The sequence below is a fragment of the Nyctereutes procyonoides genome, unplaced genomic scaffold (genome assembly GCF_905146905.1).
Source record: "Nyctereutes procyonoides isolate TBG_1078 unplaced genomic scaffold, NYPRO_anot_genome, whole genome shotgun sequence".
NCBI lineage: Eukaryota > Metazoa > Chordata > Mammalia > Carnivora > Canidae > Nyctereutes > Nyctereutes procyonoides.
The window spans coordinates 91,369-115,124 of NW_026575052.1; the positions used below are offsets into that span (position 1 = coordinate 91,369).

Sequence of the window (23,756 nt, forward strand, 5' to 3'; positions counted from 1 at the left end):
AATGTTATTAAGATTTAAATTTTAATTCCAGAGTAGTTAACATACAGTGTTGTATTAGTTTCAGGTGCACAGTTATGCAGCAATTCTATACCTTACAAAAATCATGGAATGTTTCACAAATTTGCATGTCTTCTTTGCTCAGGGACCATGCTAATCTTCTTTGTGTTGTTTCAATTTTAGTGTATGTGCTGCTGAAGCAAGTATATTTTATTTTGAATTTATTTTTGAAAGATATTTTCACTGGACATAGAATTTAGGTTGACAGGTTTTCTCCTCCACAGGTATTTTATTTTATTATTATTATTTTTTTAATTTATTTATGATAGTCACAGAGAGAGAGAGAGAGGCAGAGACATAGGCAGAGGGAGAAGCAGGCTCCATGCACCGGGAGCCCGACGTGGGATTCGATCCTGGGTCTCCAGGATCGCGCCCCGGGCCAAAGGCAGGCGCCAAACCACTGCGCCACCCAGGGATCCCATCCACAGGTATTTTAAAGATACAATACTATTGTATTTTTTATTTGGTTTGCATATCTTCTGATCAGGAGTCTGAAGTCATTCTTAGTCTTGATTAATATTTGTAGGTAAAGGTTCTCTTGTTTTCTGGCTGCTTGTAAGATTTCCTCCTTTTCATGGGTTTAACAATTTGATTGTGTAATGCCTTAGAATGCTTTGCTTAGGGTTTGCTGAGTTTCTTGGATTTGGGAGTTTATAGTTTTCATCAAACTTAGGAAATTTTTGGCCATTATTTCTTCAGATATTTTTCATTCTTTTTCTTTTTTCTTTGTCCTTCATTTTGGTCAGTTTTTATTGCTGTGTCTTCAGATGCACTTACCTTTTCTTCTGCAGTATCTAGTCTGCTGGCACTCCCCATTGAGTGAATTTTTTATTTCAGATATTATATTTTCTTCTCTAGAAGTTTTGCTTTCTTTTTATGCAATATATTTCTTCTCTTACTATGATCCTGTTTTCCTTTGAATTTTCTTTTTATTGAGGGATAAATGGCATAACATTATCAGTTTCAGGCACACAACATAATGATTCAGTATGTTTTTTTTTTTAAATTGCATTAAGTTCTTCAATAAAGTTATAACACCTGTCTTAATGTTCTCTTGTGTGCAAATTATTTCTTCTAATTTTTCTTATTATTATGAATCACACTTCTCTGCCTCCTGACATCTGTTGAGATTATTGATTGGGTGCTGGATACTATGAATTTTACATTGTTGAGGATCTGGATTTTGAGGCCTTAGTTTGAAGAGTTTTGAGATTTGTTCTGGTGGGTAGTTAAGTTGCTTTTGGCTCATTTTGATAATGTCCAGTCCCATTTTAAAACTTTATTAGGGTAGATCTAGGGTGGCCTTTACCCTAGGGATAATCTGCCCTTCCCCTACCAGGACATGGCCCTTCAGGTCTCTACTGAGTTGAGTGCCCTGACTGAGCAGTGAGGACACCCACTCTGGTGCTTGCGGCTCATAAGGCCTGCGAGGACCCTGGGAGCCATTCATCTCATGGCTTCTTCATTGCGATTTCTCAGCCTTGTAGAGTTTCACTCTGTGAGCGTACACTTTTAATATGCAGCAAAGATGTAAGGGAACCTCTGTGTGTATTTTTGGAGCTCTGTTTCTTTGTAGCCCTCTCCTCTGGAACTCTGTCCTGCAACTTTTAGCTGCCTTAGCCTCCCTGAACCCTAGTCTCTGTTTCCTCAGCTCAGTAAGACACCTGCCATGCTCTGCTGGGACCCCCACCTCCCCCTTCTTGGTCTGAAACATGCCTCCCAGCAGAAAGGCAGAGTGATCTTAGGGCTCACATCATTTGTTTTTGTTCTGTCGGGAATCACTGTTGTCCAAGGTCTACAAACAGTGGTGTCATGTATTTTGTTTAGTTTTTAATTGTTCACAGTGGGAGGTTAAATCTGGTCCCAATTACTCCATCACAGACAAAGCAGAAGTCTCTTAGTTGATTTTGAGCAGAGGAGTGCTAGGATATAACTTCTGTCATCTCACCCTGAGTGTGGGGTGGTGGTATTATTCCCATTACTCCCATGGATGGGGAGATGGAGGTTCCGAGAGGTTGAGCAGTATACCCACAGTCACTCAGTTACTGTTGCCAAACTTCATGCACTTGCCTCTGTGCCAGGACCTCTCAAGAAATAATTGTTGAGTTGAACCTTATTCTTTTCTGTGAAGATCTCTAGGCCAGACTGGCATAGGACATACCCAGAGTTACGCAGCCATGTGGCAGGTGCGGAATGGTCACTCTTGGACCTGGATGGTCTGCCAGGTGCTCGGGCCTGGGGTACGTGTGCAGCAGGTCTTGGCCACATCTCAAGGTCAGCACTGGGATGCACCTTTTGGCTGAGGGACGTCAGAGCCTGGGTGGCAGGAGTGAGAGCACAGTTGTGCCTGTCAAACTGGGAGCATTTCTCTCTGTCACTGGGGTCTTTTTTTTTCCCTCTGTCCTACATTATGGCTCTTCTTTTCTGCTCTCTGTATTCTCGCCCCTAAGGATCCTGACGATGCATTGCCTTAGAGCCTGTTTCTTACACCTTTGCAGTGGGCCTCAGCTGGTGATTTCTAAGCCTTACTATTATCTATTATTATTATTATTATTATTATTAAAGTCAAGACCACTCTGTCAAAATTTCCAAGATCAAGGTGGAATATAATTTGTAGAGATTTGTCTCAAGCCAGAAAATAGATTTGACCACTTAAAGGGGGTTGATGCAGGGGTAGGTGTTTGAGAACTGTTGGGCTGTCATTAAAGTTGGGCTGGTGAGACCGACAGGCCTGAAAGTGCTGGGAGGAGTGAACTTCTGACAAGCAGGTGGTTGCTTAGACCTTTGCCCTTCTTTGAAGCGACACCTAGAGCTGCATGTTAAAGATGGGAGTCTGGGGATCCCTGGGTGGCGCAGCGGTTTAGCGCCTGCCTTTGGCCCAGGGCGCGATCCTGGAGACCCGGGATCGAATCCCACGTCGGGCTCCTGGTGCATGGAGCCTGCTTCTCCCTCTGCCTGTGTCTCTGCCTCTCTCTCTCTCTCTCTCTCTCTCTCTGTGTGTGACTATCATAAAAAAAAAAAAAAAAAAGATGGGAGTCTGTGCCCCTCCTCATCATAAGGAAGCAGAATGGGCAGGATTCTCCAAGGGGTCCTGTTGGTGTTTGGATGGGACAGTTCTTCATTGCATGCAGTGCTGGGCATAGAGCCTCCCAGGCTCCTGCCTTCTAAGTGCCAGTGAGATTCCCTGGTCATTGTGACAGCAGAAACACTTCCACACATTTTCAAATGTTCCTCTGGGATGTGTGTGTGTGTCAAGGTGATTCTGGCCTGGCGTTGAGAACCATTGGACCAAAACACTGGGAGTAGGCCAGGTTTGCGTTAAGTTGTGGATGAAGTGTCCCAGGGGTGAACACGTGTCCTGCTGTGGTTCTCTGCTTGCTTCCTTTGTGTGTTTATATATGACTTGATTCCTTTGTTTTAACTTTTTTGGTTAAAAGAAGCTTAAGATCGGGATCCCTGGGTGGCGCAGCGGTTTGGCGCCTGCCTTTGGCCCAGGGCGCGATCCTGGAGACCCGGGATCGAATCCCACGTCGGGCTCCCGGTGCATGGAGCCTGCTTCTCCCTCTGCCTGTGTCTCTGCCTCTCTCTCTCTCTCTGTGACTATCATAAATAAAAATTAAAAAAAATATATATAATAAAAAAAAAAGAAGCTTAAGATCATACTTATTGGGTACCAGTGATATTTTAAGTGCTGAAGATTGGCCTTCAGTAAGATGGTAAAGTGCCTGCCTTTAAGGAGCTTAAAATCAGTGGGGATAGATAGGTAATAAACTAGTTATCCAATGAAGACTTTTGGGTGGTATTACCAAGGAAATCAGTGTGGAGAGTAGTAAAGATTAAGGCTGTTTTGGTCATCAAGAAACTATTTTCTAAAAATACTAAGATGAAAAATGGGGGATGGTCCATTTTAGACTGCAGGTATTCCAAAACGAGCTGGAGAATCATCAAAAATGTAATCAGCTTAGGCAATTGCTAGATTGGTGTGAGGGCTTCTGTGAGCTCACTGATACCGTCTAACAGACCTTAGTAGCTCTGTGAGTTTGAATAGGGTATGGGGAAATCTTATTCTTTTTAGTAGCCCTGACACTTGGGCCTGGAGTCCTGCCTTTGGTGTGCTGACGAAGGCTCTGGAAGTCAAGACTTGAGGAATTTGGAGAGTGTCGCTATTCACATTCCTTGATGGGGGTATGCACACACGTTTTGGTTCTTTTTTTTAAAATATTTTATTTATTTATTCATGAGAGACAAAGAGAGGGAGAGAGAGGCAGAGACACAGGCAGAGGGAGAAACAGGCTCCATGCAGGGAGCCCGATGTGGGACTCGATCCTGGGTCTCCAGGATCAGGCTCTGGGCTGGAGGCGGCGCTAAACTGCTGAGCCACCCGGGCTGCCCCCGTTTCGGTTCTTAAACACTTTGAATATCCCTGGAAGAATCTATAAGGAACCAGCATCAGTGGTGGGTCCTCTTAGGAAGAGGGGAGTGTTGGAATGAGAGGGAAGCTTTCTTTTTAAAAATTTTATTTTATTTTAAAGATTTTATTTATTTATTCATGAGAGACACACACAGAGAGAGAGAGAGGCAGAGACACAGGCAGAGGGAGAAGCAGGCTCCCTGCGGGGAGCCCAGTGGGGGACTCTATCCCGGGACCCCAGGGTCACGATCTGAGCCAAAGGCAGATGCTCAACCACTGAGCCACCCTGGCATCCCATCTTTTTAAAAATTTTAATATTTTATTTATTTTTCAAGCAGAGTTCACTTCTGTAGCTCACAGTTTAAAAAGGTACAAAAGGGTATATGATGAAAGGGTGTATTGTTAGTACCATAATACTGTTTGCCCTCCACCAAATGCTAGCTCTTCAAGAGATGAACTAATTTTAAAGGAAGTTCCTTGGTGATAATGATTCCTAGTGATTAGTTGTATTTAAACAAGAAGAAGGCTTCCTAAATATTAAAGCTGTTTGGGTTAGATTTAAGTCAAATAACCCACATTATTATTTGGGGGGTTGCATTAAGAGTGTCACTTAATGAAATGCGGTCTGGACAAAACTCGATGATTTTAAGTAGAATGGTTCAAATCCCTTTAGTCCCAGTTACTGACTGAGTCATCATGGGCACATTATTTAACCTCCTTTGCCTCAGTTTCTCATCAGCAATGATTTCCAGACATTGTAGAATTAAATAAGAAGTAAATAAATGTTAGCATTTCGTTATTTGCCAAGTAGAGCCCTCAGGAAGATAATGACGTTGAGTCTGTCATCCATTCAGTTGAGTAAGAACCATTGTTTTTTTTCCTTTCATTCATTAAGCAAATACCTTGGAAGCCTAGTGTGTGCCTGCATGAGCCCCAGGGACACAGTAAGCAGCACAGTTTCTGCCCTGTGGAGTTCGCAGCCAGTGAGGGACACAGACACAAGTAAAGGTGCAGTTCTGCTCAGTCCTTGAAAGAGGTGGATGGTGTTAGGACGTAATTGAGAGGGTTCACCCTGTCGTGGATGTCAGAGAAGTGCTTCCCCAACGAGGTGACGAGGTGACGAAGCTGAAACGAAGGACGAAGCTGAAACGAAGGACGAGTCAAACTGTCAGGGGCGGGGGAGGGGCGGGGCGGGGACAGCCTGTGCAGAGGCCTGTGCGTCTGGGGGGGTGGAGCTGGGCAGTGTGGTTCACAGAGACCTGGGTTGCGGTCAGTGGACACGAGGCCTCGGTCAGTGGACACGAGGCCTCGCAGCCACACCGAGAGGGTTTTCTGTATTAGAGCTTTTGGGGTTGTTTACTGGGTGGGCGAGGCGAGATCCGATTATTGCCATTTTGAAGTGATAGTCTGTTTGCGGTGTGAGAAGTGAGTTAGAAGAGAGCCCGGCATGGATGTGGAGGGACCCATGCAGAGGCTTTGGCAGTGGTCCAGGCAGGAGATTTTGGAAACTTTGACCCAAGTGATGGCAATGGCAGTGGAGGTGGAGAGAAGTGGGTGGACGATTCCATGGGTATTTAGGAAGGAGTGTTGGCAGGATTGATCATGTGTTAGCTCTGGTGAGTGGGGGAGAAAGAGCTATCCAGAATGATCTTTTGGACTCTGGTTTGTATGTTTTGGTGGAAGGCTGTGCCATTCTCTCAGACAGGGAACATTGGAAGAGGACAGGTGTGGCGAGGGAGAGGATGATGAATCTGTGGAGGAACTTGAGTCCAGAGGAGGCCAGAAGGTGGCTGGATGTAGAACCCCGAGGGGACTGGGCCAGAGATCTGAATGGGGGAGGTTGTTGCTGCTGCTGCTGCTGCTGGGAGCCTCGGGAGGGAGCAAGCAGGATGCAGGACGGGGGTGGGGGGTGTGGTGGTGGGGGGAGGCCAGGAATGCAAGCTCAGATTCCTTAAGACTTTCCATTTGGTTTCCTGTGGGCTGACCTCGTCCTGGGTCTTTGAATGAGGAGATAGAGTGCTCCCAGCAGAGGCCTGGCCACTGCGCTGTGTGCCAGCCGTTAGGCAATGGGGTGTGGGGAGATCTCTGGGGCCTCTCTGTGGCCTGGACTCTTTCCTCTCCCACCTTCTTTGCCTCCCCCTCCCCCACCAGGAGGCCTGACACTTGCCATCTGAATGAGCTGGGAGGAATATGGAGGCTGGAGGCTGGCTCTCGAGACCCACAGATTAGCTGCACTTGTCTGGATATTATCTGTAGATGATTGGAGATTGGCTTGGACATCAGTAACAATAAACTAATCCTAATTCTCTCAAACTGCTTGTTTTATTCTTTTGGAGATTTGTGAGTTTCCTCCTAGTCTGTCTGTCTCAGTCTCCCCCTTTTCTCTAAGTGGTCAGATCATCAGCCAAAGGGAACCAGTGGCTAGTTTCTTTGCTTCCTGGCTCCTAGTAGATGCCTGGAGAAAATCCTGAGCGTGGGCACCTGGGGCCCCCTTGTGGCTGGATCCGGTTCTCCACTTCGGCTCTGCTTTTCTCCCATCAGTTTGGTGGGAAGATGATGCAAAAGGGAAGTTTTGCTCTCGTGCTGCCTTTCCTCTGGATTTTGCCATTCCGTGGATCTTATGATGGTCCCCGGCCCTTGCTGCTTGGCTGCTGATCTTGGGCCCTCCTAAGCCAAACCTAGCCTTCTCCTGGAGGTGCTGTGGCAGTGAACCCAGCAGCAGTCTCTTCACATTCACTGGCAAGTTCAGACCCCACGGGCGGGCTCCTTCTTACAGGCAGCCCACCGTGGCACGCTCCGCAGTCTGAGAAGCTGGTGCTCTCACCACCAGCAGGAATAGATGTTGTGATGCTTCAGAAACGAGTATCTTTGGTTTTTTGATGTCCATTGGGTGGCACTGTGATCTTATTTTTGTTTCTGTTTTTCTGTGCAGCCAAGCTCTACTCCAGGAAGTGAAAATGTGGTGCCTCGAGAGCCTCTGGTAAGTACTCAAGATATATAGTGTCATTTTTCTAATCGCTAAAATACTGTGTGAGTGTGGAGAAACCCAAGGATCCTATAGTTTTGCATCATTAGTCTCTCTTCAGAAGTAGTTGCTGTGTGGAGACTAACTTAGTGACCTTTGACTTCTGACTTCTTTTCTGGCCTGCTGGAGTTAGTGGGCTCCCTCCTTAGTAAAGCCTGGTCTTTTCTGAACAGAAAGCATCTAGCCCAGGGCGTGATGCACCACTTTGTTTATTGCTGATCGCTATTAATCAGTGGGATGCCTGAACCCTTTGGAGGTGGAGTTGGGACCAAGTTGCTACTTGATTGTCTAATCAAGTCAATCCTACCCTTCAGGGTGAGAGCACTGTCAGGTGGCCTTTGAGGGGCAGGTAAGGCAGGGAGTTCTTTATGGTCTGGCCAGTAATTTGTGATGCTCACTACCAACATTATCTGCTTATAGTATTGACAGGGAGGCAGCCTCCTGAGTACTGAGGGTAACTTTCTTCACGAATTGCTTTTGCTTTGGTGGTCTGAGCCCCTGTCCCTGCCAGCGCCCCCTATTTTCATTCTAGCTTGCATTTCAGGGACTGCTGCAAATCCTGTTCGTTGGGTAGTAAGACTTGTTCTGCACCCATCAGATAAATTTATGAAGGGCCAACTTTTAGAACTTTGTCTTTGTTTGAATGGTGATAGCCAGCTTGGGGATGCACCGCCCAGCTTTGGTTTCCCAGGCCTGGTTCTCTTCCCTCTCCTCTGGCAGTAGTGGGAGGAGGTGATGTGAGGTCCTTAGCTGGCATGAACAGGCCTGAATTCTAGCCTGTACCCAGGCTTCCCAAGATGAAGGTGAGTTGGACTTGGCTGAGCTGTAGAAAGACCAGGGTGATGCAAGCCCTGTTGGGAAGTGCTGTTGTCTTCCGTGACACCCGCTGTTACCACGTGTTACTAAGTCCGGCTCCTTTCCCACCACGCCCCACAGTGGCTTCGTTTTTCTCTTGGTATTACCTGGGTTTGTCAGGGTGGTAGGAGAGCCAGAGGCTTCAGAAAGGCTTTGCTTTGCCAGGGCCTTAGCTAGGGAGCTGGAATGTGCCCCTGGGGTCTGCTAGTGCCCCGCAGGCTGGAATTGTGGTTGGTTTTGGACTCAAGTCCAAACTGAATGCTGTAGTTCTCTGCAGCCCTTTCCCTCCATGGTCTCCTTTTACATTTTTATCTACTGACTTAACTATTGATCACCGGCAGAGCTGGCCGGTCCTCCTTTTGCAGCGTGATTGGGTAAACTCTTGGGGGTTCTTTCTAGCAATGACCCATAGGCAACGGCAGCCTTGCTGATTTCTGGATGTTTGGAGCCCTGCAGCCAGCCCCTTTGCTCTGCTCACATTTCTGGATGCTGTTCTTTTCCTGCTGTACTCCGCATCTGCTTGTTGTTTGGTTGTATGTTCATTTCTTTCTTTTCTGGGAGGCCCTGAGCAGTCTTCAAACCCTAGTAGCTTGTGATCGTCCAGAGTTCAGACTCATTCTCTCCAGGCCAACTCTACAATTACCTTATATTTAATTAATATTTTTCCCCTCTTTACGTACTTGCTACATAATTGCTCAGAGGAAAGAAAACACATAGCAGCAATTTATATATATATAAAAAAAACAATAATTAAAAAAAAAAACGAAATAAACTCCCATCTCATTTGGGCTGATCCTATGAGTTGGGTAATTAGGGCCCTATTAAAAGGTGGACCCTTTCTCCTTCCCTTCTTTTTTTTTTTTTTATTAATTTTTTTTATATTAAACTCCCACAGCCTCTCAGTCATGCTCTTATTGCTTTTGGCCAACCATTCACAGCAGCCTGATTAAATGAGGGCACCAGCCGAGCTGTATGGTCTTGTGTGAGCTACTTCTGCCTCTCAAGAGTGGTGGTGGGAGGGTGCCAGGCAGTGGGGCCCCTTCTGGACTTGTGAGGACTCGTGGCAGGTGGGAGCACAGGACTTTGAGCTGGCAGTAGGTTGGATGAGAGTCACAGGATGCTGGCAAAGGGATGGGGTGGTATCCGTCCCTCAGAGAAAGTCCACAGTCCTCCGTCCGAGTCCACCTTCCCTAGGGGAACTTTCTTAGGCATGCACATTTGTGGGCTCTTGGATGCTCAGGGAGAACAGACAATTGAAGAATAAAATTAAGCCTTCTTCTTAAGTAATTTATGCATTTTATTGGGGGGAAGAAAAGGCATTTGTACACATGAAACAATTAGCAGACAGCACAAGACCATATATAATTTAAGCAAACAGTACAAAATCGCATATAATTTGGTGCAGAATTGCCTGGCTGGGAGTATAAGAGCCCTCATTATTCAGAGAAGGATGAGATCTGCCCGGGGTATACTTAGGGATTTTTTTTTTGTGAAACTTGAAGCCAGGTCCTGAGGAATAGGATTTTCAAGTGTTGGGGGGGACACCCTGCTAAGTGTCTTTCACTCTTGTTTTTAACTGAGAGCGTATTTTCCACAAAAAAAATTTTTTTTAAAGATTTTATTTATTTATTCATGAGACACAGAGATTTGAGGCGGTGGGGGGAGGGGCGTTGTTGTGAGCAGAGACACAGGCAGAGGGAGAAGTAGGCTCCATGCCGGAAGCCTGATGCAGGACTTGATCCCAGGACCCCGGATCACACCCTGGGTGGAAGGCAGAGCTAAACCGCTGAGCCACCCGGGATCCCCACCCCCCGCCAAATTCTGTCGTGGAAGCTGCCTGCTGTCTACACTAAAAGGGCTAAGCATAGGATACTGAAGGCATATAACCTTATTCTTGGTCTCCTTAACCAAGATCACTTTGGAGTAATTTTTCCCTTTATTGGAAAGGTGAGTTATGACAGAAAAGGCTCCATGGAATAGTCAGTACAATGCCGATGACATGGACGGTGATGTTCGGGGGTTAGCATTAGTTTTTTGCTTTATCTGTCAGAGAAGGAGGGCCTGATTTTCATTTCTGCTCTCCAGACCAGAAGAACAGTCTTGTGATTTTGTTGTTGAGGAGTATCGTCTTGAAGTCTCGAAACAATACGTTGGTGTTTTTAGCCACCCCCTTTCTGGTTCCACCCATGTAGTGACTGCATGTTACCTTCTCTCACCCTTCAGTCTCCTCCCCGCCATGAAAAAAACCACCTGGGCCACCTTGGCCATATTAGTGAGATAGTTGCTCTATAATGTTGTAATGCCCTCAGGGCTGGAGATTGTTGAACAGACCGGTCACGATAAGGTCTGTAAACTCCCAGTTGAAATTCCCTTATTATTGATGATAAAACTGTGCCAAAGTTAAAATGGCCAATTGCTTTTTCCTTCTTTATACTTTCTTCGCTGAGGTTGGCCTCAAGGAGTTTTGACAGACCTCCGGAGTATTGACCTCCACCCCCTCCCCATACCTGTTGAAAACTTGTAAATTCTCTCAGACCCGAGTTTTCTTTTTTAAAATTTTAAAAAAGATTTTATTTATTTATTTGAGACAGAGAGTGAGAAAGAGAGCATGAGTGGTGGGAGGGGCACAGGGAGAGGGACAGGCAGACAGCAGACTTCCCACTGAGCAAGGAGCTCAATGTGGGGCTCAATCCAAGGACCTTGAGATCCAAGGACCTGAGCCAAAGGCAGACACTCAACCGTCTGAGCCCCCCAGGTGCCCCTCATTCCCTGTGTAGGCATGTGCTTGGGCCCTGGGTCAAGTCCCTGCACCACTCGCCCAGGATCAAGCCCCACTTGGCCGGTGGGTCTTTAAATGGGTGGACGGGGGGGGGGGTGGGTGGGGTGGGTGGGGGGAGTGTGCCAGAGTGGCTCTGTTGGTTAAGCATCTGCCTTCGGCTTGGGTCATGATCTCAGGGTCCCGGGCTCGAGCCTCACATTTGGCTCCTTGCTCAGCAGGGAGTCTGCTTCTCCCTCTCCCTCTGCCCTTCCCCACTGCTTGTGCTCTTTTTCTCTTCTCTCAAATAAATAAATAAATAAATAAATAACCTTAAAAAAGAGTGGGTAGGCGGTAGTTTGCATGATAACTCGGGTTCTGTCTTGCTGGGATTCAGAAACCACGGTTAAGTAACCATCTGAGAGTCCTTTTAGTCATCTGAGTTTAGGTTATTTGAAGTGAGCAATAAATAAGGTTTCGTTTGCACGTTGCTCACTGGTTTCAACACAGGTTCCTCCATATGCAGCAATACTGCAGGCCGCCCACTTTATACAATGCTTATGGATTTGGGTTAAACTAGCATTTTGACTTTTTGCTCTTTGAAACCAAGTTCTTCCTAATGAATGAGTCTTCGGCCATTCTTTCTTCCTCTGACTTACAGGTGTAGTTTTTTTGTTCTGTTTCGGTTTTTATCTTTCCCCTGTATCCATCCCAATACTCCCAAACTACAGTGAATTTATTTTTATAAAATATGATGGTCATCTCTACTTTATCATCTTCCCTAGGGTTAATCATTTGTAGTAGGCTGAACTATTTTAAAAATAAGGATGCTCTGCACTCACAGAGCCAGCCCATATGTCAGCTTTGCTGTCTAACTACAGAAGTATCCTGTGGCCTCTGACTTCTCCCTCAGGCTCACAGAACCTTGCCTAGGGGGTCCTGCATCATGGATCTGATCCCAGTTCTTGGGGAGCTCATCCACATTATGCCTGGGACACTGAAGATTTTCTCTTTTGTTTTTAAGTCAGTTACCAAAGGCTGGGAATCAAAAGGCCATTAATATCTTGATGAATTCAGGGAGTTAGCCTGCGAGCTCTTTAAGAATACCTATAGCTAGTTGGCTGTCTCCTAGAGCCCTCTCCAGTGGATTCCTGGCACTCACCCTGTATTTCTATCTTTTATGGCTGGAGTACTTCAGTTGTTCTTGCTGGCGGGCTCACTGGGGACAGGTGCCTCTCGTGCTTTGTCCCCACCAGAAATCTGAAGGAGATTGTCATTCATGTGCTCCACCCATTTCTTTGTGTAGAGTCATGTGCATATGTGGTATGTCTATGTGCATATATAGAACATATAATACATAAATTTCATGAATTTCAAAGCAATTGGTAGAGAAATAAAGTGAATTTTTAAAAAATATTTTATTTTTAAGTAATCTGTGTACTGGACGTGGGGCTCAAACTCATAACCCCGAGATCAGTGGTCACATGCTCTATGGACTGAGGCAGCCAGGTGGCCCTAAATTCATTTTAATATTGTATTCATGAAGGTGCATTCACAAGCACAGGGGTATTCATGAAACTAGCCCATTTAAAAATTTCAGAAAATTGTCTTTTTTGTTTTCAGGAAAGATAAACAAACATGACAAATCTAAAGCATTAAGCATTATTATTGTAAGACTCTGTCATGGTTGATTCCTGTGCTGACTTAGGTTTATTCAAGTGAGCTGTAATTCCCACTCAGGGACATCTCTCTGGATACAGGTGAGTGGGGGTGACATTATAGGGATAACCCTAAATCTGATCTACTTATTTTTAAAAAGCAAATCCTGTGCAAATTTTGGTAAACTATTGTTAGCAGCACATGACAGGGGTGGGGTGGGGTGGGGTGGGGAGCACCACGACTGCTGCTGAGAAACTTGGGACTGAAATCTGGGTAGACAGCCGTCGGGCGGGGCTGGCGGGACACCTCTGTCTTGGGAGCAGGCCTGTGGCCTGGTGCCGTTCAGATGGGGAAGGTGTTTGGCTCTCCTCCTTCCCCACTCTCATCAATGGTGGAAATCCTTCAGTGATGAAAATGCTACTCTTTGAACACTGACACCCCTTGTGGGGAGGGTGCCAGAGAGTCCTGCAGGTCATGGTGGGGAGGAAGCCGATGAGAGTCCTGGATGAACTTGAGAAAAGCCTCATTTGGGCTCTGGGTGGCTGGTCTGTAATCTCTAGGCCACTTACTGATTTTGAAATTGCTGTCTCTCCCTACTTGGTCCTTCCTGTTCTAGAGGAGGTTTATTGAATTAGACTAGGTGGGGCCCTTTAAGTTCTTTCCTCTTTCAGGCCAGTGAAGAGGTGGTTTTCTTCAGTTGTGAGGTATCCTTTTACAAATAATTATTAGATGAATCGAAACTCGGAGGAGTAATAATTAGGGAAATGGAATTTGAAATAGTTAACTAAGCTTTGTTTATCCTTTGGGTTCCTGGCTTTCATAGTAATACTTGCTATTTGTTACAGTTCCTGCAGTCAGAGGCCCTGACTGCCGGACAGCCGAGCAGGCAAGCGTCCCGACTTAGAGAACCAGGACCGAGGAGCCGAGCACCCGTGTGCTCTTGCGGAGTTGCACAGAGATTGGGCGAATTCGGTCTGTAATCCTGTCACCCGCATCATTCTTCCAGAAGGAGAGGCTGAGGTTGCTCCCGGTCTCCTGGAGATGGTCTCCGAGTTCTTCAGGCGCCCTTAGTCATTGCTGAGGAGGGTGTAAAGGAAGCTCTTACGTGGGCCGAGGGACGGTCAAAGGTTTTTCTTTTGCTTAAAATCAACTGTTATCTTATTTGAAAGACTTTCCATTTATTTATTTATTTTTTTATAAATTAATTTTTATTGGTGTTCAATTTACCAACATACAGAATAACACCCAGTGCTCATCCCGTCAAGTGTCCCCCTCCGTGCCCGTCACCCATTCACCCCCACCCCCCGCCCTCCTCCCCTTCCACCACCCCTAGTTCATTTCCCAGAGGAAAGACTTTCCATTTAAAAGTGTTTTTCGTTGTTGCTTTTTTTAAAGCACGACCTAAAGGATGGGTATTCCCTGTGGCAAACTCTGTAAACCTCCCCCCAGCCCCTGGCTTGAAAAGCCCTGGATGGCCTGATGTACGGAGGGCAGCCAGGTGCCCGATGTTTTCCAGGAAAATTTCAGTTGAAATATTTTCGCGCATTCTCAAACCATGCAGACCAATTTGGGTTTGAAAAATACGATCTTGTAGTTAATCCCACTTCTGTGCTAGGAGAAGCCGCAGGAAGATGAAGTGGTGCTTTGCAGGAGGATGCGTTCGCCGCCCTGCCTTCTTCCCTCCCAGCTCTCCTTTCTTTTATGGTTTGTAGTTATAACCAAGATTTATGCTTGTTGCTCCACAAATCTTCTCCCTGCCATTATGAGTTTGTCTGAGCAGTCTAGAGACGGGGCCGACACTGAGTGATTCTTGAGGTAAATCTACCCGGGGGCACTCTCTGACGCTCAGAGTCACAGAGGAGCTAACTCAGAGCCCCCAGTGGATCGGATAAATTGCCCCTGTCGAGAAAAAGACGTGCTGTCACCTTTGTGACTTCTTGCCTTAGTTGTGTCCCCGGTGGCACAGGGGCCTGTGTGTGCTTCCTGAGTCTGTGGGGTGGCACTCTGGGTCGGCAGTCCCACCCTTCACCCAGCAGTGTCTGTCAAGAGGCCTTTCTCTGTCTCTGTGCCTCTCCTCTGTCTCTCCTCCTCCCTCTCTGTCTCCGTCTCCCTCTGTCTGCTGTGGCTTCCGTTGGCCAGAGCAAGAGGGTCTGTGGGGCAGGGCAGCCTTCTCCAGCCTGGTGGGGAGGAGCTGCTGACAGGATCGGGCACACAGATTGATTATTTGTATAAATTGTATAGTTTTCCCACACAGCACTGCATTTGGATGGAGAAGGGGAGAAAGTAGACAACATGTATTAAACGTCTTTTCTTCCCCTTCCTCCTACTTCTTTTTGCTGTGTCCTTTTGGCTTGTGTGTATTTCCGGGAGTTATTTCAGACCTCTTGTCACATGAAGCGGCAGCATCAGTAAATACATATTTTTTTAAAGTGTCAAGATCTCACCCTAGACGCACTCCTCGAAGCGACTGACCCGCGGTAGGGCACTGGAAGCCGCTCCGGGAGGCCCCGGGTGCAATGACGGCCCGACGGCTCCCCGGCTGGGCGCGCTCGCCCCCCGTTCTACAGGCCAAGAGGTTGTCGGCTTGCCCTGAACCTGTGTGTACCAATTGTTTTGTTAGTGGATGGGGCGGTTTTGTTAAATATGCTGTAAACAGGTGAAATACAAACATGAACGGAGGGAGCTACAAATAGAGAGTGTTTTATGAACATAAATGGGAAAAGAGGGTTCTGTGAAAGCTAAGCGGAAAGCTTTGGTAAATGTAAATTGCAAATAGGTCTTTTCAGGTGTGAGCAAGATGACAAACTAGAGGAAGATCCTAAAAATCTAGAAGTATTCAGTACTTTGATTTGCATTACTGGTGTCTTTAAGTTCTCACTTTGCTTTAGAAATTGTGAAGGGTGTGTCATGGGTGGGGTTTATGCAAGAAAGACGTCTGGGAACTTCAGTCTGTGGGCCCACACTCAAAGAAAAGGTCTTGGCTCCACATCAGAAAATTAGCAAATGACTGTACGTTTATAGGTTTTAAGTTAAAGTAAATTGTTTAAGGTATGCAGAGTAGGCTCCATTTTTAATGATTCCCGGCTTTAACCGATTTTTCGATTAACTGACCAATTACCGGCTCTGATGACCTAGGTCAGGAGGGCTGCTCCAGTGCGTTTTGCTGGCCTTGGTGCTGGTTTCTTTATGTTTGTCAGCTTGTTTCATCCTAACAAACCAGCAAGAACTACTCTCTTTTCCTCAGTTTACAGTGAGGAAGCCAGCCCGGGGCAGTCCAGTTCCTGCAGTTTGCAAGGGGCGGGACTGGAATTTAACCTCACGAGTGCATACAGCCCAGCTGTCCTGGGCGTCACGGGCGGGGACAGCGTGCTGTGAGCTCGCCTCCGCTTGGAGCCAGGGCGCGCAAGGGGGGCTTTGGCTCCGCTCTGTTCGGGGGCTGCCTGGTGAGTCTGTGCTGCCTCAGAAGCTGTTGCCTTCGTGCGCACTCCCTGGTTGCAGTCTTTTGTATGCATCTTAGCTGTTGAAAAGGCACCTATTAATTTATCACAGGTGATGTGGGCCTCCTCGTGCTGGAGGAGGCGTCTGCACCCATGTACCTCACTAATGACAGGTTAAGGGATCGAGGCGAGATAATAGGATCTTTTCATCTGTGTCTCTAGAGCAAGGTGCTGTGTCCCCCGGTAGCTTCTAGGGGGCAGCAGCTGCTTGTTATTTTACCTCCTGCTGGCGGAGGGGAGGAGAGGTTCCACAGCCCAGCAGTTTGCTTTTGACTCTGGCTCTTGACGTGGTGCTGGGCCGTGCAGGTCTTCAGGGAGTCACCTGAACCCACATTAAGTAAAGAAACTGCAGGATCCGGGATATTCCATCCCTGCTTTCTCTGCCCCCCTCAGGTAGATTCTTTATCTGCATCCCCATCAGCATCCATAAATCCCTCACTGTCAAGAGTTCTCAGCAGAGTTCACTTTGCTTTGAAGATAAGAGCCGCAGAGATGTCTTTAAGAGTAAATTCTTTTTGTCAGATCTTACTTGTTGCCATTGATAACCCACTTGAATAATGTGTAGATGTTTTGAAATTTTCCCCTGTGGGCACGTGTCTTTACTCTGTCGGGAACACGACTGTCCTATGCTCAATTACCTGTTCTTCCTTTGGGCGCTTCCCTCGCCCCCCCCTCCTTCCCTGCCCCACCCCAACCTGGGTTTGCAGAGGTGTGTTTTGGATTCTAAATGACGCACTTTGGGAGCATATGGAAGGGGGGACTTTGGATTTGCCAGTTCCTTTAGACTTTGGGGCCCAAGCCTGACACGTGGCCAGCTTGTGCCTTGTTGAAGTGAGAGGCTGGCACCCACCTTCCCACAAGCCCACGTTTCACCAGGGCCCTGGCTCTCAGATCTCCTTCCAGCTCTGTGGCTCAGGCGAGTGACGGAAGGGGAAGGCCTGGCTGCAGGCAGAACCGGATGGTTGCAGTAGGCACGAGAAGCAAATTGGCCACGACATTTCAGCCCTGGGAGGTTTATTCAGGATTAGCTAAGAATTCTCAGCCCCGGCTCCACTGTGGGAGGAGCCCGTGACTGATGGCCGCTCTCGGGGCTCTGCAGGCTTGCGGGGCTTTCATCTGCAGACCCCAGAGCACGGGGGACGGGTGGGAGTTTCCACTGCAGCTCCGAGAGTTGCTTTCCTCAAAGACAAAGGCATGCCTCTTCACCTCACCTCTCCAGCTCTCTCTGTTGTCTCTCTGAAAAATGGCAGTTAATAGAATCTGCTAATGAACAGAAGAAATAACTAGAAGTAGTGGCAGGTCGTTTTGACAGTGAAGTGGTTTATAACTTCTGTTTATCAAACGATTATAATTATTATTATTGTTATTTCTATTGGATTTTTGAAGAATTCAGCCTGGCCTCCAGAGCCCCATTGATACAACATTTTATTTCTTTCTTCGTAATGTCTAGAAAATAACTTTATTCCAGTGAAATCCAGATGGGGAGCCCTCCCCCTGGCTGCCGCCCTCCCCCCCGCCCCCCCCCCCCCCGCCCCCAGCTCCATTCTCTCCCCTTTCTGCGTATCTTCCAGGACCTGGGAGGGGGGGGTGGGGGAGAGGGGCTCCATCAGGTGGGGGATCCCCCACTGGCCAGCCCCCGCAGAGCTAACTGGCTACAAGAACGCTGTGGTGTTTGTTTTTGCAGTTCCTGGATTTGGTTTAATGTACAATTGATTTTTTTAATGTATTTAATCATTTTTTTCTTACCTCATAAGGATTAACCTGCACAAACCTCATTTTATCCTAAGTGTGGCTTTGGGAGGAAGGGAGAAGAAAATTGAGTTTCTCTAGCTCATTTTATTCTTTCACTTTTTATTTTCCGAGTGGCTTTTCCTGCCGAAGCAACTCCGTAAAATACAATGTCTTTTAGTGGCCATTACTTACTCATTACTAACTGGTCTCTCCTGCTTCCCTTTGTCTGTGAACTAAATACAGGGGGCCTAAAGATAATTGGTAGCTCTATCACAGACTCGCCAATTATAGATCAACAGGGAAGACAGCCCAGTGATGGTTTGTGGTTGGCACTGGCTGCCCACCTAGCAAATGTGAGTTATCACTCTGTATCTGCCAGCGGGCCGGGCTTCACTGGATCAGTCCTTTCCTAATTTTGTACCTTGGCTCTCCTAATTGCCGCGCATGGTCTCCCTGATTTACAGATGTCAACGTCCTTTTCATTTATCCCCATGTGTGTGGTTCTCACGTCCATCTTGTTCTTGCTTGGTTCCTGCCTCTTTGTTATGTCTATGAAGTATCAACATAGGTTTTGTTTCTGTTTTTCTTTGCGGTTCCCTGTAGGCCTAGAAAGGTTAGGTGGCAGGCTGCAGATAAAAGATGCTCTCAAAATTAGTGGTTTTCTGTAGTTTTGTCTGCTGAGTCCAAGTGAAGGCAAGTCTTAGTGGGTGCTCACTTTAGCCCCCTTTTCGAGTGTTCATCTCATTTGTATTATGGGAGACACAGGAAGGAAGAGTGTTGCATTTCACTGTTAGGTTGTTAGGTGCAGACGTAGCCTAGGAGTCCCCATGTTGTATGGTCATATTTCCAAGCAGAGGGTATGTTTCGTTTGTTTGTCTCCTGGGTATTCAGCACCCAGGCATCTTGCTAACCCCACTATGGGATGGGCAGATATCCTTATAGCTCGGATCTGGGCGGGAAGTAGGCGCTCAGTACATGTTTGTGAAGTGTGCGTGTGCGTGTGTACGTATACTCACTCTGGTAGTGGTGATGAGGAGCCTGGGAGCTAGAGAGCACAGCTGCTGCCTGGATCCTGACTGGGGACTCAGGGTGTGAGGTTCCCACTGGTGCCTACGTACGCGGGTGTGTAGTGTATCATTGCCACGTAAGCAACATAAAGCGGGCATTTTATGACAGGGAACATCAGAGGAAACATTATAGCTGAGACCTTTATAGCCTTTCCATTATTATGGTTTAAATCTTGACAGTCTTTATTCGTAGTGACACTGGGACCAGCAAAGACAGCGCTCACTCCCACCTCCCTGTCCTCTCTCCACATCCTGTTCTGTCGCCGTGATAGGCATCATAAGTGTGCAGGCAGCAGAGCTGCTTTGCAGTTTGTCTAGAAACAGCCCCTTTTGACTCAGAAGTTGGAAACCAGATGACTCACCGTTCTGTTTGTTTTATTGCAACTGTCATTTCGTAAAATGCCCTGAAAGCTTTAAACTGTAAATGCCAAAGTGGGCTTTTCGTCTTTTTCATTTTGTTTCCTCTTGTGTTATCTCTCATCTTTTCTCTCATGCCTCTCCTTTCTCCTTCCCTTTCATACTTCATTTCTCTTTCATTACTCTCTCTCTTTCCCTTTCTCCCTGCCTCCCCTCTGCCTTTTGAGGACTGTCATGGCATCTGCGTCGGAGCAGCCTGTGCTAACATCCTGGTGAGCTCTCTCCAGCCACCTGATTGAGAGTCTACACCTTCAAGTTTTTGTGTGGGGCTTAGACTTGGAAGCAAACGTCCATGAACATCAGAGTTTGTGAAGTATTCGTCGGTGGCAGCTCTAAAAGCTAAGTGCCATGTTGGACCATAACAGCTACTCACCTTTTGTGTGTCTAGGTTTTGCACAGTTGTGGGTGTGTCCCAGGTCTCCCCATGCATCCATCTCTTGCCTTTGTGGCTGCTGCAATGGTGGTGAGGGCACTAGGATTCCCTAGGATGGACTGGAGGACCAAGCACCGGTCTCCCTCAGCGAAGTGCTGATTCCCTAAGAGGGCCTGGAGCAAGCAAGCACCTCTTCCACTCTGAGATGTTATTTAACTGGAGTTCCTGAAGTAAAGAGCACCTGCTGAGTCTTACAGCTCAGGTGGGATATTGGGATCTAAATTTTTAAGGACTTGAGCGCTTAAACCAGGACTTGCAGGATCTTTTTTTCCGGCAGTTTCTGACACTGCGGCACTTGACTGAGTCACCTGATTGATGACATGAGCATCACTGGGTGTTAAACACCTGGCCAGGGAAACAGGGCCCCTCAGTGGATTTCCCCAAAGGATGGCAGACAGATTGTGGAATTTTAATGAAGGTGGGGTGGGTCCCTGATGTTCATCTGCTTTGAGGCATAACACAATCCCGGCATTAACTTCAGGAGTGTCGGTTGGAAGCCTGCACTGGTGTCAGTGGTTCTCTGCCACGTTTGTCAAATCCATAAATCCAACTGAACTAATTTTAGAAGTAGCTAGTTAGAGTTAAAAAGAGCGAGAACTTCAAACATACAGGAATCTCTCTTAATCGGATACTCCTTGTTTTTCTTTTTCTTCTTTTTAAAGGCTTTTGGTCTGTTTTGGCCTTCAGAGCGAGCCATCCTCTGAATTCTGTTATGATTCAACTTCTTTCCTATATGTCTCCAAGGAAGGAGAGTGTTTTCCAAGTGAATCAGGGTGGGGCGGTGGTGGGCCGGGGGTGGGGGGAGGGATAGGGTATTGTTAAAATGTTTAGTAGATTGATGACTGTGAGTTCTGTGTATCTATCTGCTGGGCAGCATTCAACGCAGAACGCTGTTTCTCACCCACTTGGCTGGATGTCTGATTCTGACACAACCGCCATCCCTGCTGCTGGAAAACAGAAAACCACAGGCTGTTAACTTAATACTCTTCCGTTCTGGGGCTAGGGTGGGAGCAGGGTGGGAGCAGGGCAGAATCGAGCTGGCAGGTAGGGGCAGAGAGAGGGGCCGTGGGTTCACATCAAGATCCTCTAACTCCCCACTGGAGACAAATGTTCCCCTGTTCCAGGTGACCATTTGAGCAAAGATTCTAGAGTTGCTGGCCATTTTAATTAGACCTCAATGAGAAGTGCCCCGAAGCCTGTGTATGACCTGGACGTTACTCCTTGGGACCAGGAGCAGCCTGCCAAGTGTCTGTTGCAGGTTCCCCCCGGATTCCCTACCTATGGATGTTTTCTCCCTTCTTGGGCAGCGCCTGTTTGAGAAGCAGAAGGATCATTTAGTGCTCATGGCTTCTCTGCTGAGCTATCCAGCAGGGGTGCCAATTCTTCCATTTAGCTGACTATTATATAGCCCTTAAAAGGGAAGGGTTTATTTTAGCTGGCTGCTATATTGATTGCTACAGGGACGTTTCTATTTTCACTGGCTGCTATATTGACTGGGAAAGGGAAAGGGGCCGTATTGCCGGGAGCTGTCATATTGACTGTTCCAGAAAAGATCTGTATTTAAGCAGTACCAGTGCACTGGGATCTCCCAGGCAGGATATTAATGCTAATTCATCCGCTCACCCCCTGCTGTGAGTGTTATTTGTTTAAATCTGTAGATTCCCACAGCGCGTTTATATCCTCACTAGAGTGAGCTCTGCTCCCTGTAATTATTTAACATTATATGCTGATATAAATTGTAACAGTTAAAGAATGGTAATGAGTAGCCAAAAAAGAAAAGAAACAGGAGGAAAAATAGAGAAAAAAAAAGAAAGGGAGAAGATATATTAAAAACACATGTAATGTACACGTATCATAAGCGTGTACTCGTATGACATTAGAAACAGCAGAGAACAACTTCTGGCATCCTTTCTCCGACTTCAGGCCGGCTCATACAGCGTGGCCGAGTCCATGTGTTGTGCATCTGTGTGTACGCGCACGCACATGTGCTTGCATCCCCTGCCAGAGGCTGTACTGATGTGCATTCTGCTGGGCCATTTGCACACTCGTGTATTACTCCATGCAGTGTGTGTAGGTACTCTGTGGAGCAGGGGGAAATTTGTCCATTAGCATTCAGTTTCTTGATGATTAGCTAATACCTGATTTTCTTTGGAGCTTCCGTGTTCACGCAGGAACTCTGGGCCCGAGACCCGCCTCTGGGAACGCCATGGGGAATGCTCAGTTGGGACTGAGCTAACAGGCCATTGGGTGTCACTGTCGCGCTCTGTTGGCTGCAGTTGAAAGAGAGCTTTTCTGCTGGGGAAACTAGATCTTGAAAGAAAGAAGTTCTGCTCAAGTTGGAGGTGTTGTCTCTGAGAGGTTTGTCTGCATTTTGAGGCCCTGTTCTAAAGACAGTGGTTTCATTTGCTTGTCTTTGCTCTGCCAAGCCCTGGCATTTTTATTGTTCTTGAAAACCGTGTGCTCATGGCCAGTTTGGATACCAGCCGGAGCACACAGGATGAGGAATTCCCATGAGGAGAGAACTTCCGCCTTGATAAAAAGAGGCAGCTTAACAGCATTCTGGAAACCCTTATTGAACAAGGAGAGAGGGTTTGAGCAAGAACTTTAAAACAGAGGAAGGGAAATCCCCTTACACAGCCTAAATTTGGTGAGTGCCTGCAGCCCATCCTGGACCTCGTGGAGGTGGCAAGTGTGCTGAGCGCCAAGCTGCTGCCTGGTCTCAGAGGAGCGGGCGCGCTCCTCCAGCTGGCTGCTCCGGCAGCGTGGAGCCGTGCCAGGCTTCACCACAATTCATACTGTGTCAGTTTAATAAATGCACTGCTTAAATTATGAAATTACAAAAGAAAAAAGAGAATGCACTTATTCAGACTCTTAATACATTAAAAATAGGGCATTAAAACTCTGACTTTTTTTTTTTCCTTCCAGGATCAATAATGAACAGGAAGGGTTGTAGACATTAACAGTCATGGACATTCAAACTCTTATACATAAATTATCTCAGAAAAATGCGCATAAGACTTGAATAATGTAAATACATTAATGCATTTAATAATTTAAACATTAAAGCACAAGCAGGAGTTTGAGGCAGAGGCTGTTCTGAGGTAAGGGATTGGTCCTAGAAGGCGTGTGTCCTAGGATCGATGGGTGATTTCCCCTAGAGACACCCTGGGAAGAGAGTGCCTGGCCTGCTGGTGTGAGCTCCCATGCCAAGAATCCCTGGACATTTCTGATCTCAGCTGCCTCCCAGCCCCACATTTTCGCATGTCCCGACCTTCGTCCTCAATTCCATGTTCTTGCTAGTTGCGTGCTTCTAATTATTTGTTTGTTAGAAAATCAAATGCTTCCACTTCAAAAACCAATGAACTTTGAGAGTGTCTTGGTTGGAAAACCAAGCCAAATTAAAAAAATCCTTCACCCAGCTCTGGCTGCTTGTATCTGGGAATACGGAAGTGGTCGTTATCATCATCAGTGGCGCTCTCCGCCTGGAACTCCCCCCTGCCCCTATAAGCCCCGTGGTCAGTGAGTCCGGGTTGCAGTGCACTGATGGATTTGGAGACAGATCTAGTGAGAGGGCAGAGGTGTTAGCCTCTGGGTGTTGGCCTCTGGGTGTTGGGCATAAAGGCCGCAGGTCACCATGCCAGGAAACAAGACAGGTTCAGTGGAGGTAGACTCTGGTCGGTGACTGATCATGCCTCATTTTGATTTGAGGGTTTTTTTTTTTTAAAGGTTTTATTTATTTATTCATGACAGATACACACACAGAGAGAGGCAGAGAGACAGGCAGAGGGAGAAGCAGGCTCCGTGCAGGGAACCCAACGTGGGACTCGATCCCGGAACCCCAGGATGACG

General features: G+C 47.0%; 1 protein-coding gene and 1 non-coding gene across 2 annotated transcripts in view; one reads left to right on the forward strand and one right to left on the reverse strand.

The window, feature by feature from the left end:
* PEX14 (peroxisomal biogenesis factor 14) overlaps positions 1 to 23,756 on the forward strand; it is a 139,071-nt gene that overhangs the window by 11,421 nt on the left and 103,894 nt on the right. Inside the window, exon 2 of the mRNA XM_055331209.1 lies at positions 7,401 to 7,448. Within this exon, the coding sequence (XP_055187184.1) occupies positions 7,401 to 7,448 (48 nt within the window). The remainder of the gene's footprint in view (positions 1 to 7,400; positions 7,449 to 23,756) is intronic.
* LOC129514363 (U6 spliceosomal RNA) lies at positions 98 to 200 on the reverse strand. Its single transcript, XR_008665423.1, has one exon. It is a non-coding gene; the product is annotated as a U6 spliceosomal RNA (small nuclear RNA).